Source organism: Callorhinus ursinus, unplaced genomic scaffold (genome assembly GCF_003265705.2).
Source record: "Callorhinus ursinus isolate GAN/ISIS: 27379988/994484 unplaced genomic scaffold, GSC_fseal_2.0 scaffold24, whole genome shotgun sequence".
NCBI lineage: Eukaryota > Metazoa > Chordata > Mammalia > Carnivora > Otariidae > Callorhinus > Callorhinus ursinus.
The window spans coordinates 7043080-7070320 of NW_027397086.1; the positions used below are offsets into that span (position 1 = coordinate 7043080).

The 27241-nt window shown below is 42.4% G+C and overlaps 1 protein-coding gene across 1 annotated transcript in view; it reads left to right on the top strand.

Annotated features, from left to right (window-relative positions):
- Positions 1–508: 508 nt before the first annotated feature.
- PSMB7 (proteasome 20S subunit beta 7) overlaps positions 509–27241 on the top strand; it is a 60134-nt gene continuing 33401 nt past the window's right edge. Inside the window, exons 1-5 of the mRNA XM_025888267.2 lie at positions 509–667; positions 1110–1203; positions 2008–2105; positions 3772–3912; positions 11410–11525. Coding sequence (XP_025744052.1) covers positions 606–667; positions 1110–1203; positions 2008–2105; positions 3772–3912; positions 11410–11525 — 511 coding nt within the window. The 5' untranslated portion in view covers positions 509–605. The remainder of the gene's footprint in view (positions 668–1109; positions 1204–2007; positions 2106–3771; positions 3913–11409; positions 11526–27241) is intronic.

Here is a 27241-nt window from a genome sequence, read left to right on the forward strand (position 1 = left end):
CACCAGACATGTATGAGGGTTCCAGGTTCCCCACGTCACCACCAACTCTTGTTATTTTCTGTCTTTTTTGATTATAGCCATCCTAGTGGGTGTGCACTGGTATCGCATTGTGGTTTTGATTTGCATTTCCCTAATGACTAGTGATGTTGAGCATCTTCTCATCTTCTTTTCACAGAAGCCTTTTGAGGCAGCTCTTCTCTCCATTTAGCGGCAGGGGAAAGAGATTGAGAGTTGAGAGGACTTGCTCAGTGCAAGGAGGCGGTGGGGCTGTGCCTGGAACTTGGTCGTGTCTGTCTCCTAATCCCCATGGAATCTAATTAACAGCAGAAACAGTTCTGGTCTGGTGCACAGGAGTCTGGTCTCCCATGCGACCAACTTGGACAAGTCCTTTCTCCGCTCCGGGCGTTAGTTACTCCTCCGCGCCACTTGGGGCGAAATACTCCAAGCATGTGTGGGCTCCTCTAGGAGCCCATAACTCTAAGATTAATGGCCCTGGCGCGGAGTTTGCCCCGCCCCTCCAGCCCAGGTCGCCGCAGGCGCCGGAAGTGCTCGGCTCTCTTTGCTCACTTCTGCCGGCTCTCCGGCGGAAATACTTTCTCGGGAAGATGGCGGCTGTGTCAGTCTACGAGCGGCCGATTGGAGGTTTCTCTTTTGATAACTGTCGCAGGTGCGGCCATGCCCGGGGCCAGGTTCCGGGCGGGAGTGGGAGTGCGGTGCCGGGGTCGGAGCTGGGCCGCGGTCTGATCTGGGAAGTCCAAACGAAGGGTGAACGGCGGGGCCTGAGGCCTGTGCCCCGCGTCCCGTGTGACTCAGGGGAATGAGGGCCTGACAGTGGGTTTCTCTTGAGGCCGAGCCCGCCCTTCCCCTTGCCCAGCGCATCATACCAGTCTCCGTCTCTGTCTCCTGAGGCGAGATGCAGCCCCTCTGCGACGCTCTGCACGCCCAAGAACGCGACAGTAGTCCTGGCCTTGGGGGGATTCAGTGAACGGATGGGCTTGAAAGCGAATAGTAGCTTTTCTTTTCCCGAGTTCCCTATTAGACGCTCTTGGTGCCAGTGCCGCGCCATGTGGTCCTGCCCTTCCATGCTTCATTCTCTGCTTTTCTTTCAGAAATGCCGTCTTGGAAGCCGATTTTGCGAAGAGAGGGTACAAGCTTCCAGCGGCGCGGAAAACTGGCACGACCATCGCGGGGGTGGTCTATAAGGTAAGCGGGCACAGGCCAGGAGCAGCAGTGACTGAACTGATGACAGGAACCAGGCCACTTGGCCTCCTTTTACTTCTCCGAGCTCTGTCAGGAAGGGTTCATGTTTCAGAATACGTCGGGAAAGGTCCTTCAGGATTTGTCGGGAGGTTTTGTGTGCTTATCAACAGTTTATATTCTTTCCTCACTTTTTAGAATTTTTGACAGGAGATAAGTACTTTTCTGTCTTGAGATACTACGTTGGGAACCGGGGATATATGCTGGGAAAACACAAGATTTCGGATCAGACAGGTCTAACCATTTAGCTTTGATGCTGCTTCCAACTTCGGGCAAGTCACTTTCCTTCTCACAGCCACACTTCACCGTCCATCAAATGGACCGAATAACTCCTGCCTTGAATTGTTGAAAGGGTCCAGAGAAATAATGGTTATTGTTGTTAAAGAGTGATGTCTTTTAAAAAGAAATCGACCGAGGTGGCTCTTCTAATGGGAGGATTTCTGCATTTTAATCCAGACATTTCTCATATTAGGTCTGTGATTTGTAAGGAATTCACTAAATTTGTGAGCCTCATTTGAAAACAGGAATGATAATTCGTACCACCTACTTGGCATTCAACCTATAACGTTAATTAACAAGGCTTTTCTTGAATTTTGAAAGTATAGCACAGTATTTTTGGTAGGAGTTTCAGTGCGGGGTGGAGGTTTGGGGAAAACACGGGATGGCCAACATTGTTTTTCCTAAACTAGAGTAGAGAGCTGTGGTTTATATATGTGAAATTGTTTTAAATGTATGTTTTTTTAAAAATAGGATGGCATAGTTCTTGGAGCAGATACAAGGGCAACTGAAGGGATGGTTGTTGCGGACAAGAACTGTTCAAAAATACACTTCATATCTCCTAACATTTAGTAAGTATCAATTAGTTTCAATAGCTCATATTTTCAAACATGTCAGGGTTAAAATGGAATTTACTTTGTTCATCACTAAAACCTGTTGTTTAACTTGTATTTTCTGTTTTATCTCTCTTAAGTGATATTTTCATCTGCCTGTCACCTAAGCTGGTCATCCGCAAGTTCTCCTTTGCTTTAATTCTTTTAGTCTTTAATTCTCTTGGTCTCCAGTTCTGCTTTCTGTGTGCCTCTTGAAACCATTCCCTCCGCTAAAGCCTTAGTTCACATTCTTGTTTCTCATCTGGACTATTGCAGTTATCATTTAAATGATCTCTCTGCCTTTGGTCTCTTTATTTTTTATTTTTTTTAAGATTTATTTATTTATTTTGAGAGAGAGAGAGAGAGAGTACATGAGAGCGGGGAGGGTTAGAGGGAGAAGCAGGCCCCTCGCCAAGCAGGGAGCCCGATGCGGGACTCGATCCCGGGACTCCAGGATCATGACCTGAGCCGAAGGCAGTTGCTTAACCACCTGAGCCACCCAGGCATCCCTTTGGTCTCTTTATTATCTGCCCTTTTGCCATATTGGATTTTGCAAAACACAGATCTGATTATGTTCCTTTCCTCTTTAAAAATATTTCTTTTCTTTAACATGATTATGCTTTTTTTTTAAGATTATTTATTTATTTATTTGAGAGAGAGAGAGAGAGAGAGAGCACGAGAGGGGAGAGGTCAGAGGGAGAAACAGACTCCCCGCTAAGCAGGGAGCCCGATGTGGGACTCGATCCTGGGACTCCAGGATCACGACCTGAGCTGAAGGCAGTTGCTTAAACAGCTGAGCCACCCAGGTGCCCTAAAAATATTTCAAAAGACTTCTCACATTTCCACACTGCTTTCAGAATAAAATTGGAACTCTGTAGCATGATATTTAAGATCTTGCCCAGTGTCAGAAAAATTTACCTTTTCACCTTATTTAGCTGCCATCCCCCTGTGTTCCAATTACACCCAGACTGTTCCTGTTCCTCTCATCTCCAAGCTCTTTCACCTTCGCTTTTGCCAGTCCCTCTGCCTAGAATTACCCTTTCCTTTTTGTTTATACGGTGTTGTTTTATTCTTTCAAATCCAGCTCATGTGAGACCGCTTCTCTAAGATCAGAATTAATTGCTGTCTCCTCCTGTTTCCCATAGCGTTTTGTACCTCTGCTACTATATTGTATTATACGAGGTGTTAGATCTTTTTGCCTACTTTTGTCTCCTTCACTCAACTTTGAAATCAAGTGCTAGGATTGTGTCATATTTTCTTTATTCTCAGCACTTTGTCATGACTGGTACCTGGTAGTAAATATTTGGTAAATGTTAAATTGCAAGGCTTTTAACATGCCTTGCTCTTTGGTACAACTTGAATATATTTTTAGGATTAGTAAAATGCAGACTCTGTTAGAAGCACAGAAGCTAATGATTTGAAATGTTCTATTGGGCCACAGAAAATATGATTACATAGGACTAGATGCATATTCTCAGTTTTATGTTTATTTAAGATTGGTTAGACAGGGTAGTTACAGTGCAGAATATACTCAGAAACATCTCTCTGTGTACCTAAACTTAGTGGAAGTTATCCAAGAAGCTCCACTTCTAATTGACCCCTTTGGTAATTGAATTTCAGCTAAGTTTCTGATTGTATTTTTTAGTTGCTGTGGTGCTGGGACAGCTGCAGACACAGACATGACAACCCAGCTCATTTCTTCCAATTTGGAGCTCCACTCTCTCTCCACTGGCCGCCTTCCCAGGGTTGTGACTGCCAATCGGATGCTGAAACAGATGCTTTTCAGGTAAGGTTCCAGGTGGGGATTTGTTTCTTTTTTTTTTTGGTAATTTTATTTAAATTCAATTATAGTGTGTTATTAGTTTCAGAGGTAGAGTTCAGTGATTCATCAGTTGCATATAACACCCAGTGCTCATTACGTCTTGTGCCCTCCTTAATGCCCATCACCCAGTTGCCCCATCCCCCTACCCACCACCATTCCGGCAACCCTCAGTTTATTTCCTAGAGTTAAGAGTCTCTAATGGTGTCTGCCTCCTCTCTGATTTTGTCTTATTCTAGTTTTCCCTCCCTTCCCCTATGATCCTCTCTTTTGTTTCTTAAATTCCATGTGAGTGAAATCATAATTGTCTTTCTGATTGACTTATTTCACTTAGCATAATACCCTCTAGTTCCATCCACGTCATTGCAAATGGTAAGATTTTTTTTTTTTTTTTTTGATGGCTGAGTAATATCCCATTGTATCCCACATCTTTTTTATCCAGTCATCTGTCGATGGACATCTGGGTTCTTTCCATAGTGTGGGTACTGTGGACATTGCTGCTATAAACATTGGGGTGGAGGTGCTGCTTCGGATCACTATATTTGTTACAGGATGGGGATTTCTGTAGTATCTTTTTCTCCTATCTTAGATTTTCAGCTGAGGGGATCCTGGAAGCTAGAGAAAAAGTATTCAGAAATACACATTTTATTCTAGAAGTCAGTTGTTACCATTTTAACAACAGAAGGCTTTTGATGATGTATTTGAATTTTGGGGATCTAGTTTTGTTTTTTTTTTAAAGATTTTATTTATTTATTTGACAGAGAGAGAGATAGCAAGAGCAAGAGAGTGGGAGAGGGAGAAGCGGGTTTCCCGCGGAGCAGGAAGCCCGATGCGGGGCTCCGTCCCAGGACCCTGGGATCACGACCTGAGCCAAAGGCAGACACTCAATGACCGAGCCACCCAGGCGCCCCGGGTTCTGTTTTTTTTTTTCCCCCCCCTATGAATAAATCACATGTGAATGTGACCAACAGTCATTTCTGGAAGCATAGGGCATTACTGGATTAAATTTTTTTTTATTTATAGTAAGAAAGTTAGAACTGGACAGAACCTTTGGTTCATCTTTGAACACACATAGACAAAAACAGTTGTTTTTTGTCCTCCCTCTTTTAGGGGCAAAATAACAGTGAAATGAAGAATTGTATTTGTAGTTGACTCTGAGTGGATATAATAACATTAATATTAAAGCACATGTATTTTTCTCTTTGTGCCAGACTCTGTGCTTAGTTCTTTATGCGTGATCTCATTTTATCCTTTGATAGGCCCCTCTGAGATAGGAGCTGTTAATATCTCCAATATTTTTTTTAAGGGTTCCCAAGTCTTTTTTTTTTTTTTTTTAAGATTTTATTTATTCATTTGACAGAGAGCACAAGTAGGCAGAGCGGCAGGCAGAGGGAGAGGGAGAAGCAGGCTGTCTGCCGAGCAGGGAGCCCGACGAGGGGCTTGATCCCAGGACCCTGAGATTATGACCTGAGCCAAAGGCAGCCACTTAACCGACTGAGCCATCCAGGCACCCCAACATCTCCAATATTTAAGTGAAGCTGAGGTTTACAGAGGTGTAGTTGCTTGCCTGATCTGGCCTTCACACCCTGCTGGCTTCCACCCACAGTGCTTGCTCTTAGTTTGGTCTCCCTTTCATCCTTAATCAGATCATCACTTTACATTTGTGTAGTTCTCCTCTTTTTCAAATTCTAAGTCTGTTTTCTGATTTGCTCCTCGTAGAGAGAAGAGGGGCAGTGTATTAGAGCAGAACTAGGAAATAGCCTGGACATTTAGTGGTGGCTTAGAATATTGGTTTCTCCTTTTGGGACCTGCATTACCTTTAACAGATTCTCTTCTTTTCCTTCTTTGTAGATTTGTAGAATCTATATTCATGGTGCTTTTTTTTTTTTGTAGTTGATTGGAGACCTTTATTATTCTGGTCCTCATCATTCATTAAGCAATCTAAAGAAAACATTTTATCTCCACCCCAAGCAGCAGCAGCTGCAGCCAGGCCTGTGAGATTAGAGGGAAGCAGGAATAGAAAGCCAGGATTGTAAAGTGGCGGCACACAAACCATATTCAGCTTGTAGAGAAATTGTATTTGGGCTCCGTAGTGTTTTTTTAAAAAATAGTGGCCAATAATTATAAATTGGGAGATTGGAATAAAAAATCTGGATTTCTGGCTTTAAAATTTTTTTTTAATTAATTATTTCGTGGCTTCATTTGAAAAAATTCATAAAGAGGTTGGGATAATAGGTGGTAGTAATCTTCTGGAACTGAGTGGCAGATGTTGCCTTTAGAAGGGGGAGCATGTGCTCCTGTCAGTTCCTGCCTGGTTTGACTTCCTTCCGGCCTGGCTCTTGCCTTTCTGTGAGCTTGCTGGTCTTCATCTGTGAATCTAGCATGGCCCTAGGCTCTCAGCAAGTGGATATGAGGCAGTGTAGCTATGCAGCAAGGTCTGTAGCATAGTTCCCACTTTACAACCGAGAAGACCAGGACTTAGAGGAGTCTATGGGCGGGAAGCCTAGTGGTATCTACCTAATGCGTGCTCTGGCTGTACTGAGCCCTTATGTGGGTGATTTCCATGTATTTGTGTGCATGGTCATCATCCTAATCCTGGAGAATTATTGTGTATCAAACAAATTCTCCCAATACAGTGTACGAACTTGTTAAAGCACATCTGTTGTCAAGATTTCTGAAGACATTTGCGAGTTTGATTTTAAATTTAAAGCTCCCTCTGGTGGTTTTTGTGGTGCATTACATTTAAAACAATTTTTAAACTTGTACAATTGTGTTAAATAGCAAATTTTCAACATTTCTTCCAATGTCATTTAAAGCATCTAGCTAAACCTCATAGGTGTTTCTGTGAATCTCTCTTTAGAATGTTTTAGGAATTCTAAATTCACTTTTTTCAGTGTTTCATTATTTTTAGTTTAACATACTTTATAAAAATTAAATTTTATCACAGTTTTGAGAGGAACATTTTGTTTATTTTTATTTTTTTAAAGATTTTATTTATTTATTTGACAGAGAGAGACAGCGAGAGAGGGAACACAAGCAGGGGGAGTGGGAGAGGGAGAAGCAGGCTTCCCGCTGAGCAGGGAGCCTGATGCGGGCGGGGCTCGATCCCCAGGGCTCTGGGATCATGACCTGAGCCGAAGGCAGACGCTTAATGACTGAGCCACCCAGGTGCCCTGAGAGGAACATTTTAAAAATTTAACCAGGATGATTGTGGTTCATTATGTGTCTTCTGATATTTTTGTTGAGTTACATAAAATGTAAACGTGGTATAAGGGAAAAAAAGCATAGGATTTCACTCCCCCCCCTTTTTTAAAGATTTTATTTATTTATTTGAGAGAGGGAGGGAGAGCGAGCACAAGTGTGGTGAAGGGCCGAGAGAGAAGCAGACTGTCCACTGAGCAGGGAGCCCGATGGGGGGCTTGATCCCAGGACCCAGGGATCTTGACCTGAGCAGAAGGCAGATGCTTAACCTACTGAGCCACCTGGGCGTCCCAGGATATAACTTTAGAAGTTTGGTTCAGGTCTCATCTAAAGCACTTAGAGTTGTGTGACCTTGGGCAGTTCATCTTACCTTAGCCTCAGTTTCTTCCCCAATAAGATGAGGATAGTAGTTTCTTTCTTTTTTTTTTTAAAGATATTATTTATTTATTTGAGAGAGAGAAAGTGTGTGTGAGAGAGAGAGCACAAGCAGAGGTTAGGGGCAGAGGGAGAGGGAGAAGCAGGCTCCCCGCTGAGCTGGGAGCCCGATGCGGGGCTCGATCCCAGGACCCTGGGATCATGACCCGAGTTGAAGGCAGATGCTCAACCGACTGAGCCACCCAGGTGCCCTGAGGATAATAGTTTCTGACTCTCTGACTTTTGAGGAGGAAATGAATAAAGAAGTAAGGCTTAAGACAATGCCCAGTACAGGGCCTAATGCACAGTTAGGTCCCCCTAAATTCAGAGGCTGAAAAAGAGAACAAGGTGTATTCATCTTGCTTTTACTGTTCCATTTTTCCCCAAATAATCCATTTCCATGTCTGTGAATCAGTAAGAAAAGGGGGTTTGATAAACAGAAGTGGACATCTTTTGCTTTATGTAAGCAGTACTTTTATTTTACTTTTATGAAGGCTGGATGTAGAAGATGTACGTGTTACTTGTTCCCTCTGAGCATGAGCCTCCTAGTCTAGTCTGATAGAAATCTTTGTGGTCTCTTATTCTGTATTCCAGAAACTCCTTGAAAATGTAGAGCCTCTTTATTTATTATGTTAATTGTGCTTTTATTTTCTATGAAAGTAATGTATATTCATTGTAAAAAATTTGGTAAATACTGAAAAGCCCAAAGAAAAAATGAAAATTTTTCAGTTCAGGGAAAATCATGTTTTGGTCAGGTGTATATACTTCTAGTCTTTTAAGTTGTTGGCTCACTCATTCGTTGAATCCTTCTTTGCTTCCTTCTTTGTTACTAGTACACGTTCTCAGTAAAACCTAAGATAAAATAGGAATAAACTAAAAAAATACAAAAATTATCTGAGTTCGTACCACCCATAAGCAGTTGGTTCTAGCAGGTTACTATATGCCTTTTAAGCTTTTTTCCATTTACTAATACATAGTTTCTCTGTAAAAATGGGATCGTAGTTGTACATTCTATCCTGGAATACAGCCTGATGTTTTCATCTACCAGTGTGTGTTGAATAGTTTCCATTTGGAGCATTTCAAAATGAAAATCACCTTTTAAAAAATTATTGTAAAAGTAATGTGTGATCATTATAAAAATTTCCAACACTGTGGAAATGTGAAAAGAAGGAAGTAAATGTCACCTGTTTTGTTACTTAGACACATACATTGTAAATCTTTGAGACCTGTTTTTCCAGACCTTTTATACTATCACATTTGTATTTACAACAGTGGAATCCTGTGTGTTGTTTTGTAACTGACCCTATTCACATAATAGTATATTGTGAATGTTGTTCCTGTTAGTAGAAGAGCTCAGTGTCCAGAGTTTCTACCTTGAGCTCATAGAGGAGTTCTGGAGACCTGTGACCCTCCTGACATAGTAAAAAATCCGTATGTGCACTTGTTATGAGTCAGGGTTCCACGGTGTTAATCAGTTTTTCAAAGGGGTCTGTGACCTATAAAAGTTAAAGAACCACTGATCAATATCAATTTTTGGTGGTATCACACTATTCCATTCTCTAGATGTACCATAATTTAACCAGTTTTGAACTTTAACAGTATTGCTAGTTTTAAGGTATCATAAGGTATCCCATGAACCCTTTGGAACATAGAACCTTTAGGTACTTGTGTGATTAATTCCTCATGCTGTATTCTAAAATAAATTCCTAGAAATGGAATTATTGAGTCAAAGGTATGCACATTTAACATTTTGATACATATTGCCAAACCCACCCTTGAGAAATGTTGCACTGAGTTGCACTACCATCAGTGGTGTATGAGAAAATATCCTGTGATCTGGATGATGTAGAGCATAGCTGTGTCAGTTGATTTAAATAGTTCTCTGTTTCTACTTTTTTGGCATCATAAATGGTGTTGGAGTAAACATCCTTGTGCATCCATTTCTGCATATTTGTCTGATTATATCCTTAGAATTTGATTCCTGGAAGTAGAATTTCTGGATCTAAAGAATATAATAACTTCCAAAATATCTTAGATTCTTTTAAAAGCATCAAACAAGTTATGTTTTAGCTTGGAAGGAAACTAGCTGATTATTACTGATTTTATTTAAACAGCCTGTCTGGCAGGCAGTTGGTGTAGTGGGTCAGGTCCTGGACTGGGGTGGGAGTGGTGGGTTTGGTGATTCCCACTGCTCATCCCAGAGCCCTGTGAGCTAGTCTTGACCCCGCTACTACCTCATGTAGCTTAGGACCAGTTTCTTTTTTTCTTTCTGTGCCTCTGTTTTCTTTTGAGACTGTTTCTAGAATCCTTTCCTGCTCTTTACTTTTTCACTTATAACTGGAAGATCCTTCCTTCCTTCCTTCCTTTCTTCCTTCCTTCCTTCCTCCTTTTCCTTTCCTTTCCTTTCCTTTCCTTTCCTTTCCTTTCCTTTCCTTCTTTCTTTTGATTTTATTTTTTTAAAGTAATTTCTGTACCCAACTTGGGGCTCAAAACCACAATCCCAAGATCAACAGTTGCGTGCCCTACTGACTGAGCCAGCCAGGCACGCTTGGGATATTCTTTGTGAAAGAGCAGTTTGGTAGTCAGGGATGGGGGAAATAATTGGACTTGACTATTCTGGTTACCAAGAGTGCTCCCTGATGAGTAGTTATGTCTCGACAGTCTACAACAGTTAGGACTTTGATTGGTTCTTGTGTTTATTTGTATCAATTTTAATGATTATATCATTAGGCAAATTCAGTATGTGTTGGTTTCATTTTTCTTTCCAAAGAGCTAAAGGCTCGTGGTGGAGGACTTTAAATCCAGCTTGTTTATTTAGCATAGCAATTCTAATGGTAAAAAATGGAACCAAATACAGGGAAAGCGATCTGTAGAAGTAGAAAACCACCTAGGTGAGGGGTCCAAAGAACAAATACATGCACAATTAAACAGAGGTAGGGTGGGGTGGAGAATATATTCCCATCCCTGTTCCTGAAGAGGCATTGCTTCATCCTGTGGGCAGTAGGAATGTGTTTAGAGGCTATTGTGGAGTTATTTCATCATTCACTTCCCTGCATGTTGAAATATTTTTCTTTTACTCAATGAGAACTCACATCTATGATTATAATTTTGTGAATTTATTTAAAAGAGAAGGTTCACTGACAAATGAGCCATTTTCCTATGAGGCTATGGTGAGGTGAGGTTGAGAATTTGAACAGCTTGAGTTTAGCAGCTCCTCAGTGTTCACTTTGAAAGTAGTTGATTAGTTGATCCCTGAGAGGTGTGATGGGAAGGGTGCTGATAAATTTTGGAGTAAGCCAAGCTCAGTTGTAAGAGATTGGGCTGGCACTTAATGTCTTTGGGTTGCTTTTCTCTAAAGTGAGAACAGTTCTCTCTCTTTTTTTACACCCCTAAAGATTTATTTATTTATTTATTTATTTATTTATTTATTTATTTGAGAGAGAGAGAGAGAGAGAATTTGAAGCGGATTCTGCACTGGAGCCTGATGTGGGGTTCGATCTCATGAGCCTGAAATCATGACCTGAGCCAAATCCAAGAGTCGGACACTTAACCGACTATGCCACCCAGGCGCCCTAAGAACGATTCTCTTTTAAAGGAAGCTGTATGACTGAGGAAATAGGCATGTTGGAGGGCCTCACAGGATTGAGTCTTTATGGGCTGATAGTGGATGTCCCAATTTATGTTCCTTCTGGTCAGCATTTTGTTCCCATCAAAATAGTAACCACTTCATGAAACAGTAGCAGTGTAAGAAAAGCCTTTTGTTGTCTGACTTCTCAAACAGCTTTTGGTTAAGTTACAGTGATGCAATGTAGACTTATTTTTTTTTCTTATACATACTCTGATCACCAGGTATCAAGGTTACATTGGTGCAGCCCTAGTTTTGGGGGGAGTAGATGTTACTGGACCTCACCTCTACAGCATCTATCCTCATGGATCAACTGATAAGTTGCCTTATGTCACCATGGGTGAGTGTAAAATTTCCCTGATGTTTCAGAATCCTCTTATTTACCAAGGTGGTCTCTTAAAGAGCTGGTCTATTTCCTGTTAGAGGAGCCAGGGCAATATAGTGCTTTGATTCATTCTACATATATTTATTGATTTCCTCCTACAGATTAGGCCCTCTTGTAGGTGCTTGGGATACAGCAGTGAACAAAATTTAAAGATTCTTGCCTGCAAGGAGTTTGTATTATAGTGAGAATAGACAGAAAATAGCAACAACTACTATAAATATATTAATGTTAGAAAGTGATAAATACTAGGAGAGAAAAGTAATGCAGGTGATACTGTACTACAGTTATGTAAGATAACTACTTTTGGGGAAAACTGGGTCTTGGATATACAGAAACTCAATGTATTCTTTCTTACATCTGCATGTGAATTTGCCATTATCTCAAAACAAAAAGTTAGAAAAATTAATGCAGGCTAAGGGGACGTCAGAGTGTTGGGGTGGAAGGCAGATTATAATATTAAATAGGATGGTCCAGATAGGTCTTGAGGTGAGGTTTCAGTGGAGGGAAACTAGAGTGGAGGCCTCATAGCAGGAACATGCATATAGGACGTGCATTGAATTTTTCTTTTTTTTTTTTATGCTAGAGTGACGGGGGCCCCTCTTAATTTCTGAGATTAAAGGTATTTTATTCCTTTCTGAACCTTGATTGCCTCACCTGTGGAATGGTGTCAATAGTATTTACTGTATATGCCAGGTTGTAATAATTAGAAGTAATGTATATAAAGAATTTGGCCCTCTGCCTGGCCTGTAATAGTAGTTCCTCTTTTCAGACCAGCTTTTTACCTTGGTACTTTAGTTCTCAATGCTAGACAAGAGTATTTGTTTAAAAAATATTTATTTGAGAGAGAGAGAGCACGCTTGAGAGTGCGCGAGCAGGGGGCTGTGGGAGAAGCAGGGATCATGACCTGAGCCGAGCTTAATCGACTGAGCCATCCAGGCACCCCAAGATTTTTTTTTTTTTAATGACCACCGAGAAAAGGAGAAAATGGGGATTTTCAAATTCTAACTTTTATGTTAAATTTCTGAGTCAGATTGTTTAGGTACAGAAATTTGAACAGGTCATGTATAGCTGGTATTTTTCCAGCTGTTGTTTACCTCTTACATTTTTTGTCTTGGTAAACTTGGCTCTGAAGAGCTAGGAGACTGCTGCCTTGAATAGTTTGGAAATTGCCAGTTTGAGACCTTGCTGTTCCATAGTGTCATCTAGCCTCTTAGAAGGTTTTTATACAACAGATGTTCCCTGTTTGTTGGGGAGAATGATTTACCCCCAGATACCATATGGATGAGTCTTTGTAATTATTTTAAAATGAAGATACTTAAAGTAATTTTAGAATTGTTCTGAACTGCTTTATTCAAATATATTTGTTATCTCCATCAGAGTACTGTTTTTATTTCTCCCTGTCTGATTGATGCCTTTAAATGGTGGGAAGGGTGAAGTAGCTTTTTCTATTTAGTGGTTTCATTTCTTTTTTTTAACTGAAAAAAATTTTACACTAACAGAAAAGTAGCCATAATGTGCAGTGAACAGTCATATATGCTCTTTACTCATATTTGTCAGTGAACATTTTACCACTCTTGCTCTCGCTTGCTCATACATTATTATTGTTCTTATTCTTAGTTTTTTGTGTGGAATCATTTGAGAGTAAGTAGGAAGGAGCAGACACCATTACCTTCCACCTCTAAATTCTTTATAATGTTCTCTTACATAACCTTGATAAAATGATCACATTCAGGAAATTTAATGTCATTACAAAGCAGGTTCTTTTTTTTTTTTTTTAACTTATTTGTCAGAGAGAGAGAGAGAGAGAGCGTGCACAAGCAGGGAGAGTGGCAGGCAGAGGGAGACACAGGCTCCCCGCTGAGCAGGGAGCCCAATGTGGGACTCCATCCCAGGACCCTGGGATCATGACCTGAGCTGAAGGCAGATGCTTAACCAACTGAGCCACCCAGGCGTCCCAAAGCAGGTTCATTTTTAAGAAGGGAAAATTGAATTGGTTTCTTTTGCCTTTGAACTGTAGTAATTTGCCTTTTGAGCACAATCCTGAATTTAGGAAAAGTTGTTGACAGGAGGCCATCAGGTCACCCCACATTGTGTTCTCTCCTGGCCAACAGCAATCTTGCTGTTCCAAGTCTACTGTGAGCCCAGGGTGATGGTTCCACAGCCTTGAGTTCATAGCACGCTTGTGTTTAGAAATCATTGCCCTACACAGTCTAGTTTTGTTATTGTAAAAGACCGGATTAAGGAGGAGCTATCCATAACATTTGATTTTAATACACAAGTAAATAATTATTTTGAGCTTTAGTTTGTTTATCTGTTCATTTATTTATCAACTCTTTCTTGCCTTCTGTGTCTAGGCACTGTGGCAGGCTCCACAGATAGAGATGAATGCGTGGATCCTTGCCCTCAATACCCTCACACTGTAGTGAGGGAGCCAGATGTACAGACTGACAAGGGCAGTAGGTACAAAGGCCAGTGGAGGCCCAGGGGAAGAAGGAATTACATCGAAATGGGAGGATTTCAGGAAAAACTTCACTTCACATGAACGGAGTCTTAAAAGAAGCATAAGTTACTTTTCGTTCATTTATCAAATACTTGTTTAGCATTCACTGTGGGCCAGGCACTGTGCTGCGTGCTGGGAATAGAGTGGTCAGCACAGCACGTGCCCTCAGAACTTACAGCCCCATGTGGGAGACAGGAATTAAAGTAAGTACACATTCGTCCAGAAGAATGCACTGTGCTAAGTGCCCTGGAGAAAAAGAACAGTAATAAGAGAGAGGAACAGGAAGGACTGTGTGGATAATGGCTTTTTGGGACGTCCTTACTGAGCAAGTGACATTAAAACATTTTCTAATGAATTTACAAACATGACAAAACATTCAAGTGGGAATATTACATGAAAAATAAGTGTGTTTCATATCCCACCTCCAAAGTAACCACTCTTAAGTTTATTGTGTTTTTTTCCAGAAAATGTTTTATGAAACACCACATACCTCTGTCAGTCTGTGCCTATTAAAAATACACAAGTGAAGTCATACTGTGCACACTTTTCCTTTATTGTTAACTCGTTTTGAAGAAGTTCTTTACCAGCACATGTAGATCTGTATTGTAATAACAGTTACATAGAAATGCGTTATATGGCTGTATCATGATTTACTGACCCATTCTAGTGATGAATATTTTGGTTATCAAATTTTTGCAACAAATGTGTCTTGGTTTCCTTAGGTAAGTACAGACTTCAGATAAATTCCTAGTGGAATATCAGGATTAGGGTGTGTGTGTGTGTGTGTGTGTGTTGTTCAGAATTCTCTGTTGCAAAGCAGTAGAATTAATGATTTAAGAAAAGAGGACTGTATTGTAAAGGCTAGTAGGTGGCTCACGGAATAGCTGGGAGGGCAAACGCTGGCCATGGGGCCCAGAGCAGTGTCGGAACTCATGCTGCAGAGTAGGCCATGGCAGGCGAGTACAGTGTTCCAGACTGCAGTCCTGCTCCAGCTGGAGCTGGCTCACTGCGGGGGTGCTGGGGCCTGGTGCTGGGGCCTGCTCAGCCTCCCTGACGGTTTCAGGAACCCAGTCTTCCTGCCATCCCTTTCACCACTGCCAGAGTGTTCCTTATAGGGGAGGGTGATTGGTGAAGCTCAGTCATTCACTCCTAAAGTGCTGGGATTCCCCAGACATAGGAAGGAAGTCATACTATATATACTGCCACTGGTCAGCCCAAGAAAGTGACAGAGGGCTACGTAGTGCATTCTGCTTTTTGAGAGCTATTGCCACGTTGCCCTCCAGAAAGATTGTACTAGCTTATATTTCTACCAAGAGAATATGAGAATGCCTTTCTCTTAACAACCTTACCAACACTGGGTATTTGTGCCAGTCTGATGGGTGAAAGATGGGGAGAGGGAACACGTAAGCTGAGACCTGAAAGGTAGGTAGGAATTAGCCAGGAATTCCTGGGTTCTGCTCCCTGTCCCCAGGGAACGACTTCAGGCCCTATGTGCATGAGGGTCTGGTGTGGCTGAGGAACTGAAGGGCCGGAGTTTGTTGGTTGGGTGAGGCCAGTGCACTGGGTGGGGGGAGTGTTCAATTCAGGGGTGCAGCCGAAGCAAAGGCGTTCTGGAGGGTGGAGCAGAGGTATGACTAGAAAGCGAGGCTAGAGAGGGTCCTAGTGATACAGGCCCAGTTGTTTGGATTTTGTCCTTGAGGTTCCCGTCTAAAGTTTTCATGCCAGAGAAGGATGGGATGAGATTTGCTTGTTAGAGCAATCTTATGGCTGTAGGAAGGAGGATTGGCATGGGGGAGGCAGAGAGGGAGATTGCGTCTGGCCAGAAATACTGAGGGTGTGGCTGGGTCCCATGACAATAGGGATGGCTCCTGTTATAGAGAGCACTTGGAAATGAGCCAGCCATTAGGCCAGATCCCAGGAGTCCTCTTCTGACTTTTCAGTATCAGTCCCTTCCGGAGTCTTGACTACAGAGGCACAGTTAACTCCTTCACCTGGGGCCATTGCCCTTCCAGTTGGCTCTAGGCCTCTTTTCCTGTTTTGTTTCCTGTTCCTCCCCTAGGCCTTTGTGGCAACAGTGGCACTTGTACCTCTCACCCTCCCCTGGGCAGGCTCCTACAGAAAGGCCTTTGCTGCCCCAAGTGTTCCTGCTCCTCAGCTGGGCTCTAGCCCAGAAGCCATTCCCTCGTGACTGCCCCAGGCTGAGTTAGCAGGTCCCTCTCCGGGACATGGGTGTGAAACATGATTCCAGGATTCCCGCCTTGTCTGCACTCCCATTTGCCCCAGCTCTTGTCCCTCCTGCGTGTGTGAACATTTGAGATCTCGGGGAATAGAATCTGTCTTACCTCCGGTCTCAATCTTGTGTGACTTGGTGAATATTTGATGGTGAAATAATTTTCTGGTTTGCCGACTTGCTTGTGTCAAAGAGTATCTGAAACTGAGCCTTAGAAACCTTTGCTACTGGTTATTTTTGGTGACCTAACAGATTACAGTACCCTTGGAATAGAGTTGGTTTAGATTGTGTTCCATTTGGGGGGCCCCAGGTTAGCTGAGAGAGACTAGCACAGAGCATTGCGTATGTGGTAGGGCTTTTTTTTCTTTAAAGCTAAATATTATTTCAGATTTAAAGCATATTATGGAGCGTCTCTGCCAGAGTCTGCTAGTGCTGTCACATTATTTTCATTTAAAATTCTATGTAAGGGATGCTGTGGTTGCTATTTATTGATGAGAAACCTGAAGTTAGAGAAATTTATAGTAACTTGCCTGTTTTTGCTCTGTCTGTAAATGGCAAAGCTGGGATCTGAACTCTTCCAGCGCAAGTGAGCCCCTGTACAACACGGCTGCTTTGATTTTCTCATCTTACAGATGTTACTTCATTAAGCTATTAAGCCTTGCTTCTGAATACTGAAAATATTTATACAAATTCCCAAAGGGCATTTATTTGTTTTGCGTATTTTCGACTGCCTATGTGCAGATTTTCTATCCTGCATATTAAAAATAGTATTTACTGAAACAGCTTTGTAGTATCAAAGGAAAAACTTAAAAATTATACAGTTTTACCATCTAAGACAACACGATTTTTATTTTTTGATTTTTTCCAATCCAAGTCCACTGTGAAGAGCTTTACCAGAGAATGTAAAATAAAGTACAGGTTTTGTATTGCCCTGGCTCTGTGTCTTTCATTTTTTAAGTTTCTTTTAGCCACTGTGGACTTTTGAGCAGGGCTTGCGTGCATCTTTCCCTAGGGCAGTGGCTGTGCTGGGCTGCCTTCTTCCTAACCAGGCAGTTCTTCTGGCTTCCAGTTGATGCTTTCTTCCTTCTTTCCCTCCCTCCCTGCCTCCCTCCCTCCTTTCCTTGGTTCCTTTTTTTTTTTTTTGAGGGAAGAGTGAGCTGAATGGCAATCCACAATTGCCATTTGGTGGATTTTGTTTTAATTCATGTTATAGTTGACCCTTGAATAGCAGGGGCAAGAGGTGCATTACCCCTGCACTGTCGAAAAATTCACATGTAACTTTTGACTCTCCAGAAACTTAAGTACTAATAGCCTACTGGTGACTAGAGGCCTTACTGATAACATAAACATTCCGTTGATGCATATTTTATGTGTCCTATGTATTATATACTGTGTTCTTTTAATAAAGTAAGCTGAAAAGAAGAAAACATTATTAAGAAAATCATAAAGAAGAGAAAATACATTTATAGTACTGTACCATATTGAAAAAAATGCACATATAAGTGGACCGGTGCAGTTCAAACTTGTTATTCTGGGTAAGCGTGTAAACCAAATTTAAAGCTATAGATAGAATAGAAGCCCTTCCTAAACGAAACATTCCCATGGAGAATTAACATTCACTGTGGGATTACGGCTTTCTTTTAAGTGTAGCGTAAGTGAGAAAATGAATATTTCATGTAAATTCTCATGTTTTAGTTAAATTGAGTTTATTACGAGAAATAACAAAATTTTGTAATTAATCTTTGTTTTTCTGAGTGATTTGACAATAAGAGCTGGAAGCTACAAATTACCCATAAGACAAGGGTGTCTACATTTTGTCTTCCCATGGGCCCATACTGGCGAGTGGCCAGGTGCCTGAAGCTACTCTTAATTTACATTGAATAGAAGACACCTGTCTTGTGCATCTTTAACATGCTGGCACAGCTCATTGCACAGGGTCCAGGAGCCTCCTCTCTGAGGGCTTGGCTGCCTCAGGATTTACTGGGGAGAAGAATGTATCAAATTCCTTGTGGTGTGACCCTTGGATACCTTCTGTCCTAAATCCTTTTTTGTGGACATGGTGTTGACCATAATGATAGCAGCATTCATCCAGCAGCTGTTGTGAGATGCTTTGCTGATTTAATCTTTGCAACATTGCAAGGTGGGTACTACCATCCCTATCTTACAGATGTGGAAATTGAGGCTCAGAGAGGTGTGCTGAGATCATACAGCCAGGGTGTGCATGAGCTGGTATGGGAACGGTGGCCTCCTTGACTTCCCTCCTTCGGCTGTGTTATTGGTGTGAATGGTGTGTTGCATGTGGTCCAGACCAAATTTGATTTGGTCCATTCTCTAAAAAGAAGAAAGGGCCCCTTAGGTTTTATTTAATTATTTCTTTTTTAAGAGAGTAATTTGCAAGAGACTGCAGGTGATTGATTAGTGTGACTGTTGAAAGCCAGGCAGGATTCTTTGATTTTTCTTTATTAAGAAAGGGAAAAGGGCTTTGGTTGTATGTTTTATAGACAAAATGTGGGCTCTTTTAATTCTCAGATTAATTAGCTTATTCTTTTAACTTGCCAGCTTTTCTTTGTTAGGCAAACTAAAGTAGTGTCAGGAGAGGCTTGGGGACCATCTTTTGCTATTAGTTTGGCAGTGTTCCTTGTAGCAGCATTGGCAAGGTATATAAAATTTTTATTTTTGCCCCCTTATTCACATAAGAATTAATATGAATCAAATTACAAGCATGACATTCCTGGAAATGAGGCCCTTGGACAATTTAGGAATACCAACTTAAGGAATAACCATTGGTATGCATCATTAGGGAAGACTTGGGGTCACTGCCAAGGCCATCCAGGTAAAATTTGATCTCCAAATAAACTGGCTGTATGTTTTCCTAATTACGGGAATATACCTCTTAAGCCCCAGTTTACAGAGCCTCCTAGCAATTAAAAAGATTTGGGACAGAGTAGTAAACATACTGGATGTCTCATCTAGTGGGCAAAAAAAGAGTCTTGGAATTAAGTTGGAACATCGGTAGGGAATTCAGACCTGCCATTTTCTCCGTATTTTTTACACTAAAGTGCAACCTTTGTGCAGACATTTTGATATCTCCACAAGACTTGATTTTGCAAATTTTCCTGCTCTGGATCAAATTTGCCTGCTCTGGATCAAACTACAAGATGGTAGATGTTTCTTCCATGGTCATTTTCAACCTTGAAATCAGCTGTGAACCCAGCATCACTGTATGTGGTCCATAGGCCTACATAAAAGCCTTCTCAGAGGGCATGTGGACTTCATGGCTCTAGCATCGCTGGAAATTCTTTTTCCTAATAGTGTGGGCCCCATGACTGTGGGTCTCCATCGATACTAGAGTGATGCTCAGAGCCTGTTTTCTGTGGGTCAGGGGCTCTGCAACGGAGGGGACACTATGCTGGTGGGGGCTTTGTCCACACAGCTAGTGACTACTCAGAGTGGGGTTTCTGTAACCACCCAAAGCATCACCTAGAGTCCTAGAAAAAGATGGGAGCCCTGGCTCCTTCCTAGTCCTCCTTGACCAGGGCTGGGCACTTCACTTTTCTGAACCTCAAATCCCTCATTTTGAAAACGAAACAGAATTTTTGTGTTTTTTTGACGTGGGAAGGTCCCAGGGTTCTTGGGGCGCTGCAGTGTCATGTTGTGTGAGAACACACTGTAAAAAACCATGTGCTTTTTTGTACATTAGTTGTTCGTGACCTCATTTTTCCAGGTAGTGTGGCATAGTAAAAAGAGCTGGTTTTTGGGGTCTAACTGGGTTCAGATCTAAGTCCAACATTTATTAGCTTTTGACCATGAGCACTGATTTCCTCTGTAGAATGGGGCTTAGAGGAGCTCTCCCATGGGAAACCATACATAAAAAATTCTTTGTATGTAGCACAGTGAAGATACTTAATGCGTGATTTTTTTGATTACTTTAGTGCTAATACATTCCCTGTGTGCAGTTCTGTGTACTAAGACTTCCCTGGAAGTTTTTCCTGCTCTGATTAAGTATGATGCATTTCAGAAGATTTAAAATGTGCAATGCATGGGTTTTATATTTTAACATTTACTCTGCTGTGGAATGCCAGGAAATGAAACAACCGGAAACCAAAAATTCACGATAGTTGGATTATGCATCTTGAACCTGGTTGCTGTGAAGGTGGTACTAAGCCAATAGATGGTGCCGTTATGTTAGAAAATGAGAAAATATTTACTTCTAAAATTCATCATGGTGTTGCAGGGAATGTAATCTAACCAGCCCTCACCAGTTCTTAATCTGTTCTGATTAGAGTGACTTTGTTCTTGGTTCCGTGTAAAAAAATATTTAATGTCTCTTGTGGGTAAAATTGAATTAATGTGTAGGGTGCTGTTCTTCCTCTTTTTTTCTGCTCCGAGATTTTACCAGGAAGTATTTTCTGACTTGAGTTCAGTCCTTAGTCTACAACCAGGTAAAAGCCCTTGCCAGACATACTTTTTAGAACAGTTAAATGCAGTCCTTTCAGTTTTAAGTTCTTTGCTTTAGACCCCACTGCAGAAAGAGGGAGGCTAACTAATTAATCTCTACCTGCTCTTGTTCTAGAATTGGGCCAGAATTGGCCCTGCTACAGACAGGTGCCTTTTGTACTCTTAGAACCTAGTGTTCGATTTTGACTTGCTTATTAGACAGACTAAGTGGAAAGTCATTTTATGCATGAGAAGACTTCTCACTGTGGAGTTCATAGAGCGAGGGATTTGCTGTCAGCCATAACTACTGTGACTAGCTGTGTGACTTTGGGTAGGTTCCTTCACTTGTCTGAACTTAATTTTTTTCAGTCTATAAAATGGAGAGAATACCAGCTAGTTCACAGATGGATTCAGTGAGAAAAATCTATGTACCAGTGCTTTGCACATTTTTCTCAGTGTGTAGGATTTCCTATCGTTTGCACACAGGTCTGTGGACAAGATAAATCTTTACTGATAATTAAGGCTGGGTATGTTTTATAAATTATTAAACTCTGTGGTCCTTTGTCCTTGAGGGTTCTGAGGGGCATGAAAACTTGAGAAAGGCCCGCAAAGTGGAATAAACTGCAATTTGGGAAGTTACTTTGAAATGTGGACCAGAGCAAAGGATGCCTTTGAAAGACCTGTCAGTTCGGACTGCCTTGAGCTCCTGCAGCAGGAGGGAGAAGTGTGTGCCCTGTGCTCACAGTGCTGAATGTCGGGGTCCTGGGGGAGCCTAGTGACTGATGAAGAGAGACCTATTTTAAGGTAATTCTCATCTTCTGTCTTATCGCCTAAGCATAGGGTTAGGTGACTCTTGTTGGAAGGAGAATACTTTTCTGTCCTCATACCTTGTGGAGTTTCTTAAAAATACATTAATAAAACTTTTACTTTTTTGATTTGTTAAGTCTTAAGAATAAGTGTTTATAACCTGTCAGGTCGATGAGACATTACAGTTGCAATTATAGGAAGGACTCCAGGGCACCTGGGTGGCTCAGTGGGGTAGGCATTTGAGGTTAGGCATCTGACTTCGGCTCAGGTTGTGATCCTCAGGGTTGTGGGATCGAGCCCGCGGGGAGTCTGCTTCTCCTTCTCCTGAAGCCCCTCCCCCCTCTCATGCTCTGTCTCTCTCTCTCAAATAAGTAAAATTTTTTTTTTTTAAAGATTTTATTTATTTATTTGACAGAGACACAGCGAGAGAGGGAACACAAGCAGGGGGAGTGGGAGAGGGAGAAGCAGGCTTCCCGCCGAGCAGGGAGCCTGATGCGGGGCTCAATCATCATGACCTGAGTCGAAGGCAGACGCTTAACGACTAAGCCACCCAGGTGCCCCTCAAATAAGTAAAATCCTTAAAAAAAATAAGAAAAATCCCTGTTTTCTTCAAGTGGTGTTTTAGAATATTTGCTTTGGGCAAAATTAACTCCTTTTTGACTATATTTAGAAAAGGAACTGTATTTTTTTTTGGAAATTAGTTTTTGAGTGCGAATGTCATTGGATGCTTTAAAGTTCTATTTCTAAGCATATTAAATGGAATGATTTTTTTTTTTTATTCATTGGGAATAAAAGGTAGGCTCTTTGACATTGAGGTACATTTGCTGATGAAAAGGAAGCATTCTTCCCCCTCACGAGGGGTTTAAATGTAATAATGCTTACTCAGGAGTGAAAACATCAAATTAAACTGTTTATGCTGACAAAGGGCAAATCTGGATTTCAGCAACCCATGCAAGATTGTCTGATTGCTTGGCCTGCCTCGCCTTGAAGCTTTTGGCCAGGACTTGTAATGAAATACATGCATACAATTAAACCATTTCAAGTCGGTGTCTGAGTCTTCCCCAAGCGATGAGAGGTGCTCCACTGCTCTCTAGTGGCTGAACGTGGTCCCCTGGCACCAACGTTGCTTTATATTCATAAATCAGCTCTTCACACATTGGCAGTGTTGGCCTCCAGAGCAGGCCCCAACACCAGGAGACTAGTCCTCATAGACAGGAACGGAGTGAAAAATGATCCCAATCCATGGGTTTCTGGAAAGCACCAAATTTTACCCAGGATGAGTGGCCAGTTGACTAACAATGAGCAAGTGTGAATAAGCACTCTGTCAGGGAGAGCTGACACTGATGGATTCGATATTCTGTGTGTTACTCTCTTACCGCTGCATACATCTCACACCTTGGCAGGCCCCAGTGGCAAACTGGTCCTTGGGTACTTCAAACGGACCGCTCCTTAGCAGAAGGAGCAGCTTTTTTCCCTGAAAAGATCTGGTTAAATTGATTTGGAGAAAAGCAATAGAAATCCATTTCCTGCTGCCTGTCAGAACTTAGTGACTTTGAGAAAAGAAATTTTGAAGCCCTCTGTTTCCATTAAAACTGCCAGCCCTGGAACTTGTTGAGAATGATGATATAAAATAGCTCCTGGAGGACAAGGACTTTGTCTTAGAGTAATTACAATAGCCAGCTTTTATTGAGCTTTTACTGTGTGCCAGACATTCTGCTTTTCGCTTTCCGTGTGTCATGTCCTGCAAGTTGCCCAGCCACCCAGTGAGTGTCATGGTCCCCGTTGTACCGGGGGTGGGGGGGTAGGGGGTGGGGAGGAGGCTGAGGCTGGCGCAGCGGGTGGCTGTAGTGCAGCTTCCGGCAGACGGTCACCTTGTGCTTGAGGTGGTCGTGCCTCCTGGGGCAGCTTGCGGGGCTCGGAGCACCTCAGTGGTATGCCAGAGGAAGACCACAGATTGCGCCCCCGCCCGCACAGCAGTGTGTGCCCAGAGCCTACACTCATAAATTGGGCACACTTGGAAGGAATGAGTGGGAAGTTGCCCTTCTAAAGCCTGTAGCCACAAGGCCTGGGTTTGACTCCTGGCTTCACTGCTTACTGACTGTACCGCCTTTCTTAGCTGAGCCTCCGTTTCCTTGTCTAGAATGAAGAAATACCTCTCTTGAGTTCAGGGCCTGGGACCTAAAAGGCTCCCAATAAATGCTTTCTTTCCCCTTTTCAAGTCTGGGAGTTTGTGAGCAGAGACATTATTAGAAAAAGATTTTAGTTCCTTCTAGGAGTTTGACTTAGAGCAGTGGGCTTTAGAAAATTATTTTAGTCTTTTATTGTTTCTTCAGCATGTCTAAAACCACAGATTCTAGAATTGCTCAGTTTGATTTGGTACTTGAGTGAACACTATAAAAACATAGTTCATGTTTTTTTTTTAAACTCTTCTGTTCTCAAGCCATATTAATGCAGTGTTTTTGAATATATGGAACAGGTAAAAGTGATATTTTAGATGGTAAAATTTTTTTGATACGTTTCAGATTTTGTCCTGAGTTGAGTGGTTCTCTCCGAAAAAGTTAAGTTGAAACTGAACTACTAGTGCTGATAAGCTAGCCAAGATCAGAAGTACCTTCAGGGGTTTTAGAAAATGGAGACTAATTTCAGTGTTCTTTTTTATTTAAAGATTTTTTTTGAATGTGGGACTATTTTAAAATAAATACTCAGAACAGATAGTTGAGTGGTATTGCTAAACAGTGAATGACATCTGTTTAATAATTTAGAACATTTAACTAAAATCCCATTCTTATTTGAATTTCCGAGCAAAACAACACAAATTAACCATACCCAGATGTGTGCTAATCATTCTCCTGAAATCTGAAGAAAAAGCAATTTAGAAAGCATGCTTTTTTTTTTTTTTTTTTGTGGTGGGGAGCTAAGAAAATATAGCTGTTTCCACGCTTACTTGTTAATCTTGATTTCAAGCATTTGACTGCTACTTAAGAGGCAACACGGTGGAATGGAAGGAACATCAGACGCTTAAAATTCAGAATGATCTGGGTTCACAGTCTCAGATTTGGTAATCATTGATTATGTGATCTGGGAAAATTCCTTACCTCTGAGACTGTCTCCCTTTTGTAAGATGGGACTTCTCGGACCTGCCATGTCTGAAGAGCAGACAAAACCAATGGGACTCTGCTTTGACATTTCTTTTTTTTTTTTTAAGATTTTATTTATTTGACAGAGAGAGACACAGTGAGAGAAGGAATGGGAGAGGGAGACGCAGGCTCCCCATGGAGCAGGAGGCCCGATGCGGGGCTTGATCCCCGGACCCCGGGACCTGAGCCAAAGGCAGACACTTAACGACTGAGCCACCCAGGCGCCCCTGCTTTAACATTTCTTAAACACCGTGTGTACTGTGTTCATTGTGGTCTCTCTAGTAATTTGTGTGCCACAGCGTAGACTTCTGGAGAAGTGGGATCTGGCTTGGGGCGATCTGCTCAAAGCACTTCATTATTAAGATGCTTTTACCTTTCAGACCGTCTTAAGGAAGCCCTCCTAAGGACAGTGGTAGAGGGACATGGTGTGTATGTTTGTGGTGATTGATTGCTGTCGTTCCTTGGAACTATTGACTTGTGCATGGATTAACCTTCAGGCCCCTGTATACAAATTTCAGGAATAAGCTTCGTGCTGCTGCCGTTAGCAGCACCACTGTGATGGCTGGCCAGGTCTTGGGTCTTATGCTTTTTCGTTTTAATTTTTTCATCCCTGTACCATGTCAAATTCTTACTCTCTCCAAGTTTATGCTTTAAAAAATTGCAGGTAGGGGCGCCTGGGTGGCTCAGTCGTTAAGCGTCTGCCTTAGGCTCAGGTCATGATCCCGGGGTCCTGGGATCGAGCCCCGCATCGGATTCCCTGCTCCACGGGAAGCCTGCTTCTCCCTCTCCCACTCCCCCTGCTTGTGTTCCCTCTCTCGCTGTGTCTCTCTCTGTCAAATAAATAAATAAGATCTTTAAAAAAATAAAAAATAAAAAATTGCAGGTAATGCATGGTCTTTTGAAGAAAAATAAGAAAATACGAATAAAATAGTACCACCCAGATAGAAGCATAATATTTTGACTTAATGGTTTTTTTTTTTAAGATTTTATTTGTTTATTTGACAGAGAGACAGTGAGATAGGGAACATAAGCAGGGGGAATGGGAGAGGGAGAAGCAGGCTTCCCGCTGAACAGGGAGCCCGATGCGGGGCTCGATCCCAGGACCCCGGGACCATGACCTGAGCCGAAAGCAGACGCCCAACGACTGAGCCACCCAGGCGCTCCTCCTGTGTCCTTTTTTCTGTTGCCAGATGGGCACATCTGTCACTTTTTTTAGTTGTTAATGTCCTACATGCTACACATGTTTTTCTGAGTTTCAGGGCTTATATTTTATATTGTTTATAGGAATTGGTCTCCCCCTCCCCTTAAGCTGGTGACCTGCTATTAATAAGAGCAGATACTTCATTTTAAAAGATTGGCTGGAGCTGTGGCCCCTTGTGGCATTTTTGCCTGGGACCCCCTTCTGGAGGCTAGCAGCGTGGACGGCCCCCACTGTCATCTTGAAGTGAGTCAGGCCTTGACAGTCAGAGATAGGGTGCAGACCTGCTTTCTGGGACCCTGCAGGGCATCTGCTGTGGGAGGAATTCTTTGAATGGCCACCAAATGGGGGCAGCCAGGCTGAGGTGGTGCCCAGCTGGTGGCCGCAGTGGGTCGGAGAGTGCGGGGCGGTTCCTGGCCCCCTCGGGTGGAAGAGGGCTGCGTTGTGTCTCCTTCCCCCATCCCTGTTTCTCTGCATGGACCGGCTGGTGTGGGGTTTGGGAGTGCGGAGTGGTGGGGCGGGGAGGAGGTGGGCAGCGAGCTAGGGAAGGACAGTGGGTGCGGGAGGTGAGCCAGTGGATAGGTAGGTAGCCACCACTGTGTCCTGCACTGTCATCTTTCTAAATGCTGGTCACTGATTGCACCTCGTTTTTCTTTTTCAAAGAGCTTTGTTCCAAAGCAACACTGGCTACTCAGCAACTGGGGGTGGGCTGAAAAAGGCACACTTGGTGGAGGTTGCTAAGGAGCTGCTGCATGAAAACTACTGATGAGACGAGGTTGTGGTAGTAAAATGCAGGAACCCACAGAGGGCATTTTACTCCTGTGGTATCACAGAGGTTTGGACCGGACTAGGACATATAATAGGACATGGTTTTGTGGGTTTAAAGCCTTTTTTCCTTTTTGAACATTGAACTTGCTGTACACTTGAGTTTGTCTTCTATTCATCCCAATATGGTAAATTAGGCAATGGATGTTCTTTTCCACTTTATCAAGGCATTTACTGCTATCATCACGCCTTCAGGGCCAGCTCAGAGTTTTCCCCAGCTCCTTCATTTGGACAGTTGTCCTGAAATCAGCCCAGCTTATTTCAGCAGCTTCTGTTTAGTGCTCGCTGTGTGCCCGAGACTGCAGATAGGAAAGGATGGACGTGTTGCAGAGAGGAGGGTGATAAACGTGTGGTGGGGGTTGGTCAGGGAAGGCTTGTGGGAAGAAGTGATCTCTCAGCTGGGGTTTGGGAAGGGTGGCTAGGAGTTCTGTGGACTGCCAAGGGAGCAAAGGGCATAGCCTGTGCCAAGGTGGGACTGGCTTGAAATGGTATAATTTAAGAAATTACTGTTTTATGTTGGTGGGGTGTCAAGTGTGA